Here is a 9,487-nt window from a genome sequence, read left to right as displayed (position 1 = left end):
GTGTGTGTGTGTGTTTGTGTGTGGGGGGGGGTGCAACTCAATATTAAGAAGGTGGTCCAAATGTTTGGTATACTCGGTGTATATAAGGAATACTGTGCCGTTTGGGACACAAAGACAGAGAACTGTTATGATACAAACATTAGTGTAGCTTTGTCCAAAACTGTCTATTTAGTTAGTTATTAACGGATGGCATCGGCAGCCGCCCTGAGCACAATGTCATTTTGTCCTTGGCCTCAATCCCCATGACAACTGCTGGATTCAACGACTACCAAAAAATAATCACACACACACAAGTAAAACAAGTTCTATCAACAAACTAGCTAAATCATACCCTCATTGAGCCTATGTTAATTGGGGTTCAAACCCTTCCAACCCTCTTTAAGTCCTTATCAGTTCCTGCTGTGTTAAATACCAACAGTAGACTAGCAGCTCTAAAGCTAACAGCCACAGGGAACCTAACAGTGCTGATATTATGTCGATGAAACAGACACGTGGGTTTTGCCTACAGAACAAAGTGAGAGGTGCTCAGTCTTATGAAACGGCGCGCATCCTAAATAGCACCCGATTCCCTACATAGTGCACTAGTGGGCCCCTGGTCAATAGGGCTCTGATTAACAGTAGTGCACTACATAGGGAATAGGGTGCCATAGGGCTCTAGTCAACACTATTTAGGGAATAGGGTGCCATAGGGCTCTGGTTAAAGGTAGTGCACTATATAGGGAATAGGGTGCCATAGGGCTCTGGTTAAAGGTAGTGCACTATATAGGGAATAGGGTGCCATAGGGCTCTGGTTAAAGGTAGTGCACTATATAGGGAATAGGGTGCCATTTGTGAGACATACTTTATCTCTGGATCCCCTGGGGGAGATAAGCTCAGTACTGAACGGATGCAAAACGACCACACCGAGAGGACAGTTTGGACAGAAAACATTTCCTGACAGAAAATATACTGCATAACGAAATCACAAAGTGCTGCCCTGACTGACCCACCAGTAGTTATATAATCTAGATCAGTGGAGGCTGGTGAGGGGAGGACGGCTCATAATAATGGATGGAACGGAGTCAATGGAGTGGTATCAACCACATCAAAGAGGTGGTTTCCATGGTTTCCATGTGGTTGATACCACTCCACTGACTCCATTCCATCCATTATTATGAGTCGTCCCCCCCTCAGCAGCCTCCACTGATCTAGACCATATGACACAGTGTCTATCTAGACCCTATGACACAGTGTCTATCTAGACCCTATGACACAGTGTCTATCTAGACCCTATGACACAGTGTCTATCTAGACCCTATGACACAGTGTCTATCTAGACCCTATGACACAGTGTCTATCTAGACCCTATGACACAGTGTCTATCTAGACCCTATGACAGTGTCTATCTAGACCCTATGACACAGTGTCTATCTAGACCATATGACACAGTGTCTATCTAGACCATATGACACAGTGTCTATCTAGACCCTATTACACAGTGTATATCTAGACCACATGACACAGTGTCTATCTAGACCATATGACACAGTGTCTATCTAGACCATATGACAGTGTCTATCTAGACCATATGAAAGTGTCTATCTAGACCATATGAAAGTGTCTTTCTCCTTTCGGCAAATCTGGCCACGACTCCATTTTGCTCCTCCCTTCCTGTAGACAGAAACTCAAACAGGAAGTACCTGTGCAAAGGACTATTCAACGCTGGTCTGACCAATCGGAATCCACGCTTCAAGATTGTTTTGATCACGCGGACTGGGATATGTTCCAGGTAGCTTCAGAGAATAATGTTAACGAATATACTGATACGGTGAGTGAGTTTATCAGAAAGTGTACAGGGATGTTGTACCCACCGTGACTATTAAAACCTACCCTAACCAGAAATGTGGATAGATGGCAGCATTCACGCAAAACTGAAAGTGCGAACCACCGTATTTAACCATAGCAAGGTGCCTGGGAATATGCCAGAATACAAACAGTGTTGTTATTCCCCCTGCAAGGCAATCAAACAAGTGAAACGTCAGTATAGAGACAAAGTGGTGTCGCAAATCAACGGCTCAGACACGAGACGTATGTGGCAGGGTCTACAGACAATCACGGACTACAAAAAGAAAACCAGCCACATCACGGACACCGACGTCACGCTTCCGGACAAGCTAAACACCATCTTCACCCGCTTTGAGGATAACACAGTGCCATCGACGCGGCCCACTAACAAGAACTGTGGGCTCTCCTTCTCCGTGGCCGACGTAAGACATTTAAGCGTGTTAACCCTTGCAAGGCTGCCGGCCCAGAGAGCATCCCTAGCCGCGGCCTCAGAGCATGTGCAGACCAGCTGGCTGGTGTGTTTACGGAGATATTCAATCTCTCCCTATCCCAGTCTGCTGTCCCCACATGCTTCAAGACGGCCACCACTGTTCCTGTACTCAATAAGGCAAGGGTAACTGAACTAAATGACTATCGCCCTGACTAACTACTGTCATCATGAAGTACTTCGAGAGACTAGTCAAGGATCAAATAACCTCTACCTTGTCACCCTAGACCCACTTCAATTACCTTCCCGCCGCAATAGATCCACAGATGATGCAATCGCCATTGCACTGCACACAGCCATATCCCATATGGATGAGAGGATTACCTTTGTAAAAATGCTGTTCATTGACTATAGCTCAGCATTCAACACCAAGAGGGAGAGTGATGGAGTGCTGCATCAGATGACCTGGTCTCCACAATCCCCCGACCTCAACCAAATTTAGATGTTTTGGGATGAGTTGGACCGCAGTGGGAAGGAAAAGCAGCCAACAAGTGCTCAGCATATGTGGGAACTCCCTCAAGACTGTTGGAAAAGCATTCCAGGTGAAGCTGGTTGAGAGAATGCCAAAAGTGTGCAAAGCTGTCATCAAGGCAAAGGGTAGCTATTTGAAGAATCTCAAATCTAAAATATATTTTGATTTGTTCACCACTTTTTTGTTTACTACATGATTCCATATGTGTTATTTGATAGTTTTGATGTCTTCACTATTATTCTACAGTGTAGAAAATAGTACAAATAAAGAAAAACCCTTGAATGAGTAGTTGTGTCCAAACTTTTGACCGGTAGTATATGTATATTTAAAACCAACTACTTTTAGTCCGAATGGATAATAATTTTAACAAACCCACATCGCAACCCATGCCAACCCTAACTGTTCCCACCACTCTTGTTGGCAGAGAGCAAATGTTGCAGTTTTAAAGCTAAATTCCCACAATTCTACACATTTTTCATGGGCAGATATATTTTGTAGCAGTTTTAAAACTAATTTCCTGCAATTCTATGCATTCTTCCATGTCTTATGTGCGTACATATGATACCTGCGGTCCGTATTGACCACGTTATGGAAGATCTAGACCACATAACACAGTGTCTGTCTAGATCAGCTGGTTTCAGGCTCATCCTTAATATTTTTCTTTACCATCTGCATAATTTGGCTGTAGGCCACTATGTCAGAAACCCCAAAAATCGCTTTTTTGGTCTTAAAAATATAGGGTTAGGCATAAGATAAGAAGTGCGTTTAAGGTCAGGGTTAAGTTTAAAAATCAGATTTTACGATTAGTATTGCTGAACTTATTGCAGGACTGCAGGCTTTCCAAGTAAATAATAGCAACCGTAGGATCCCCATTAGCCGACAGCAATGGCGACAGGTGGTTCTGTTCCGAGTTAAAGGTGGTAGGTCCTGCCCTCTACTGGCGATGGAAAGAATAGCAGCTAGTGACAGTACTTTATTTATTTATTTATTTATTTAACTAAGCAAGTCAGTATTAAGAACAAATTCTTATTTAAATTACATGATAAATACTATTAACTCTTCAAATGGAATACAATATTTGTAAATATATAATAATATAAAAATTTGCATCTAAGGAAGAAAGAGGCTATTTCTAAATTCATAGTTCCAACAGGAAATCCTTCAAGTTAACGAGCTTATCAAGTAGGGAAATAGTTACAGGTAAACACTGTTCAAATAGATGTATCAAATTCTAAGACATAGAAGTAAATAACAACATTAGGTAACACCAAATAAGGACTTACATTCATAAACTACTCTCTTACTGAGAATCTTAAGAGTATAGTATATTTTAGTGGGATGACCTAATGGATCCTGTCTTGCATTACTAAAAACTGGTGTGTGGAAAATGACCTGAAAATATATATTTTTTAAAAGACAATAATTTGACAATGACATGTGTATCATCAGTTTTTCTTTCCATTGAGAATTGATAACATAATCTGAGAAATATTCAAAACATGTTGCATGACTTGGTATGCGGCGAAGTCAGTGGTTTGAAGCATCGGAATGCAGTGATGTCAGCGACTGTGCTTTTCCCAAACATGACGTCAACGTGGTTCACCCAGACGGTTTACCAAATGACCAGGATGACATCATCACCCTCAGCACTTAGCTAGAATCTCCTGGCAGCTCTTGTACACTTTGACCAGGCAGTTCAGCCTTGGTTTTGAGCTCTGAAAGAGGAATGAAAGGTAGACTAGAATCAGACAGGTGGATATAGAGGTGAGAAAGGCTTCAACACAGGGTTATATGGCTTCAACACAGGGTTATATGGCATCAACACAGGGTTATATGGCATCAACACAGGGTTATATGGCATCAACACAGGGTTATATGGCATCAACACGGGGTTATTAGGCTTCAACACGGGGTTATTAGGCTTCAACACGGGGTTATATGGCATCAACACGGGGTTATATGGCATCAACACGGGGTTATATGGCATCAACACGGGGTTATTAGGCATCAACACGGGGTTATATGGCATCAACACGGGGTTATATGGCATCAACACAGGGTTATATGGCATCAACACAGGGTTATTAGGCATCAACACAGGGTTATTAGGCTTCAACACAGGGTTATTAGGCATCAACACAGGGTTATATGGCATCAACACAGGGTTATATGGCATCAACACAGGGTTATATGGCATCAACACAGGGTTATATGGCATCAACACAGGGTTATTAGGCTTCAACACAGGGTTATTAGGCATCAACACAGGGTTATTAGGCTTCAACACAGGGTTATTAGGCTTCAACACAGGGTTATTAGGCTTCAACACAGGGTTATTAGGCTTCAACACAGGGTTATTAGGCATCAACACAGGGTTATATGGCATCAACACAGGGTTATATGGCATCAACACAGGGTTATTAGGCATCAACACAGGGTTATATGGCATCAACACAGGGTTATATGGCATCAACACGGGGTTATATGGCATCAACACGGGGTTATATGGCATCAACACGGGGTTATATGGCATCAACACGGGGTTATTAGGCTTCAACACGGGGTTATATGGCATCAACACGGGGTTATATGGCATCAACACGGGGTTATTAGGCTTCAACACGGGGTTATTAGGCTTCAACACGGGGTTATATGGCATCAACACGGGGTTATATGGCATCAACACGGGGTTATATGGCATCAACACGGGGTTATTAGGCTTCAACACGGGGTTATTAGGCTTCAACACGGGGTTATTAGGCTTCAACACAGGGTTATTAGGCTTCAACACAGGGTTATTAGGCTTCAACACAGGGTTATTAGGCTTCAACACAGGGTTATTAGGCATCAACACAGGGTTATATGGCATCAACACAGGGTTATATGGCATCAACACAGGGTTATGGCTTCAACGCAGGGTTATGGCTTCAACACAGGGTTATTAGGCTTCAACACAGGGTTATTAGGCTTCAACACAGGGTTATTAGGCTTCAACACAGGGTTATTAGGCTTCAACACAGGGTTATTAGGCTTCAACACAGGGTTATTAGGCATCAACACAGGGTTATATGGCATCAACACAGGGTTATATGGCATCAACACAGGGTTATATGGCATCAACACAGGGTTATTAGGCTTCAACACAGGGTTATATGGCATCAACACAGGGTTATATGGCATCAACACAGGGTTATTAGGCTTCAACACAGGGTTATTAGGCTTCAACACAGGGTTATATGGCATCAACACAGGGTTATATGGCATCAACACAGGGTTATATGGCTTCAACACAGGGTTATTAGGCTTCAACACAGGGTAAAACTACATCAGATCCAAAGCCAAAGGTTTTATTTTATTCGTTTTTTTCCCCCTGTGAAGCACACAGGACATTTCACATGTCCGAAATGTGATGTATAAAAAAAGCTTGATTTGATTTAGTTTAGATACAGACATGCATTTTAAACAGTATGTTAGATCAATAATGATCCTAAGCTCACCTGAAACAGCGGGACCACGCTGGACACTGCCTCTGGATCTGAGGGGTCCTTCAAGAGGATGCAAAGGTAGTAGATGACTGTTTGCTGAAACAAAAGGGGCATATAAAATAAAATATAATAATACTGTATATACCATTTATCAGACTCTTTTATCCAAAAGCGACTTTCATTGTTAACTGTCCTGCCAATCATCAACGGTTAAGATAAGTCATAGCAGGATCCATCTAGCTTCATCTGAAGTCATAGCAGGATCCATCTAGCTTCATCTGAAGTCATAGCAGGATCCATCTAGATTCATCTGAAGTCATAGCAGGATCCATCTAGCTTCATCTGAAGTCATAGCAGGATCCATCTAGCTTCATCTGAAGTCATAGCAGTATCCATCTAGCTTCATCTGAAGTCATAGCAGGATCCATCTAGCTTCATCTGAAGTCATAGCAGGATCCATCTAGATTCATCTGAAGTCAGAGCAGGATCCATCTAGATTCATCTGAAGTCATAGCAGGATCCATCTAGCTTCATCTGAAGTCATAGAAGGATCTATCTAGCTTCATCTGAAGTCAGAGCAGGATCCATCTAGATTCATCTGAACGAGAAGCAGGATCCATCTAGCTTCATCTGAAGTCATAGCAGGATCCATCTAGATTCATCTGAAGTCATAGCAGGATCCATCTAGATTCATCTGAAGTCATAGCAGGATCCATCTAGATTCATCTGAAGTCAGAGCAGGATCCATCTAGCTTCATCTGAAGTCAGAGCAGGATCCATCTAGATTCATCTGAAGTCATAGCAGGATCCATCTAGATTCATCTGAAGTCATAGCAGGATCCATCTAGCTTCATCTGAAGTCAGAGCAGGATCCATCTAGATTCATCTGAAGTCATAGCAGGATCCATCTAGCTTCATCTGAAGTCATAGCAGGATCCATCTAGATTCATCTGAAGTCATAGCAGGATCCATCTAGATTCATCTGAATGAGAAGCAGGATCCATCTAGCTTCATCTGAAGTCATAGCAGGATCCATCTAGCTTCATCTGAACGAGAAGCAGGATCCATCTAGATTCATCTGAAGTCATAGCAGGATCTATCTAGCTTCATCTGAAGTCATAGCAGGATCCATCTAGCTTCATCTGAAGTCATAGCAGGATCCATCTAGATTCATCTGAAGTCATAGCAGGATCCATCTAGATTCATCTGAAGTCATAGCAGGATCCATCTAGCTTCATCTGAAGTCAGAGCAGGATCCATCTAGATTCATCTGAAGTCATAGCAGGATCCATCTAGCTTCATCTGAAGTCAGAGCAGGATCCATCTAGCTTCATCTGAAGTCATAGCAGGATCTATCTAGCTTCATCTGAAGTCATAGCAGGATCCATCTAGCTTCATCTGAAGTCATAGCAGGATCCATCTAGATTCATCTGAAGTCATAGCAGGATCCATCTAGCTTCATCTGAAGTCATAGCAGGATCTATCTAGATTCATCTGAAGTCATAGCAGGATCCATCTAGCTTCATCTGAAGTCATAGCAGGATCTATCTAGCTTCATCTGAAGTCATAGCAGGATCCATCTAGCTTCATCTGAACGAGAAGCAGGATCCATCTAGCTTCATCTGAAGTCATAGCAGGATCCATCTAGCTTCATCTGAATGAGAAGCAGTCAACGACTTCACTGACATTCAAATCAACTGTGGACATGTACCTTCATTGGCTAGATGATACAAACAGCTCAGTATCTTTATATTTCCTCACCATGTGAATAGCTTCATTAATTACTATGTCTTTGATCTTCCTCACCATGTGAATAGCTTCATTAATTACTATGTCTTTGATCTTCCTCACCATGTGAATAGTTTCATTAATTACTATGTCTTTAATCTTCCTCACCATGTGAATAGCTTCATTAATTCCTATGTCTTTAATTTTCCTCACCATGTGAATAGCTTCATTAATTACTATGTCTTTGATCTTCCCCATCTCTATGAAGTCTGTAGACTCCCTGCCGGAGGCGTAGCTAGAAGACACCTGGACACCCAGGGAACCAATGATGAGCAGCGTCTCATGGTCCACCTTCACAAAGTGGATGTGGACCATCATACCGACCAGGGTGATGATTATGGCACTGGAGAGAACGGCTGTGTTCTGGAGAGAGATGAAGAGACTGGCATTGAAGTAAAAAAATAAATACAAATAATTTCTCTGTAGACTCAGGGTGCTCTGCATACAGCGACTTAGAGAAGAGACCAGCATTGAACTGATTGAACCACAACAGGCACAACAACAACAACAATAATACTTAGTTATAGGTGTAGGCTATATTGTTAAATGATTAATCTAGCTTAGTAGGTTACCGACACTGGCCCTAAAGCGCTATAGGGACACGCTTTTGTTCTAGACCTGCACTAACACACCTGATACAACCACACAACACCTGATGAGCAGTTGGTTGAATCAGATGTGTTAGTGTCGGGCCGGAACAAAATCCTGCACACCCAGTAGCTTCCAGGAACTGGATTGTTGACCACTGACGCAGGTGCCAGTGGGTATCTGGAGGGAGTCCCAAATGGAACCCTTTACCCTATATAGTGCACTACATTTCACGAGAGCCCCATGGGTCATGGTCAAAACTATTACACTGTATAGCGAATAGGGTGCCATTTGGGACTCTGCGCCAGTCTCCTTACCTCAGTGACGAAAAATATGATGTAGGCCGATAGCCAGACGGCGCAAGTGTAAGCCATCACTCTGCCTATGGAGACTTTAGCCGAGCTAACCGTGAACTCCCTGCAGAAACCCGAGTGACTTTGACATTCCAGAGAGATGGCCTTGCCGTCGATGTCCGTGTAGGTTTCATCTTCCATGCTGTAATGCTGGTCACCGTTCTGCATAAACTCTAGATTACTGGATATCAATAGCTGGAACTGGAGTGATGTCTAGCTAACGTCGAACTAATGTAGGCTAGCTCTAACGTCTTCGGTGAGTAGACAGCTTACTAGCTAGCTAACAATGTTGAGACTGAAAAAACTATAAAAATGAACAATGACTAACATATTTTCATACGCTACTAGTTTACTTCAAAGCCAGCAAACGTGAATCCGGGAATGCACTTCCTCTCAGTATTGACTATTAATTGCACAAAACTAGGACAACATCGATGAGAAAACCTCTTTGACCTAACTGGCAAGCTACAAACTTTGAGGTGCATTGTGG

At 42.6% G+C, this 9,487-nt stretch overlaps 1 protein-coding gene across 1 annotated transcript; it reads right to left on the bottom strand.

Annotated features, from left to right (window-relative positions):
• Positions 1–3,763: 3,763 nt before the first annotated feature.
• On the bottom strand, positions 3,764–9,470 carry pigh (phosphatidylinositol glycan anchor biosynthesis, class H). The gene is made up of 4 exons (XM_038962786.1): positions 8,962–9,470; positions 8,210–8,419; positions 6,281–6,364; positions 3,764–4,498 (listed from the first exon to the last, which is right to left on the bottom strand). Exons 1-4 carry the CDS (start codon positions 9,163–9,165, stop codon positions 4,427–4,429), a joined length of 570 nt encoding a protein of 189 aa, XP_038818714.1. The 5' UTR covers positions 9,166–9,470; the 3' UTR covers positions 3,764–4,426.
• Between the last annotated feature and the right edge of the window lie 17 nt (positions 9,471–9,487).

Source organism: Salvelinus namaycush, chromosome 24 (assembly GCF_016432855.1).
Source record: "Salvelinus namaycush isolate Seneca chromosome 24, SaNama_1.0, whole genome shotgun sequence".
NCBI lineage: Eukaryota > Metazoa > Chordata > Actinopteri > Salmoniformes > Salmonidae > Salvelinus > Salvelinus namaycush.
This window is presented reverse-complemented; position numbering and strand designations above follow the sequence as displayed.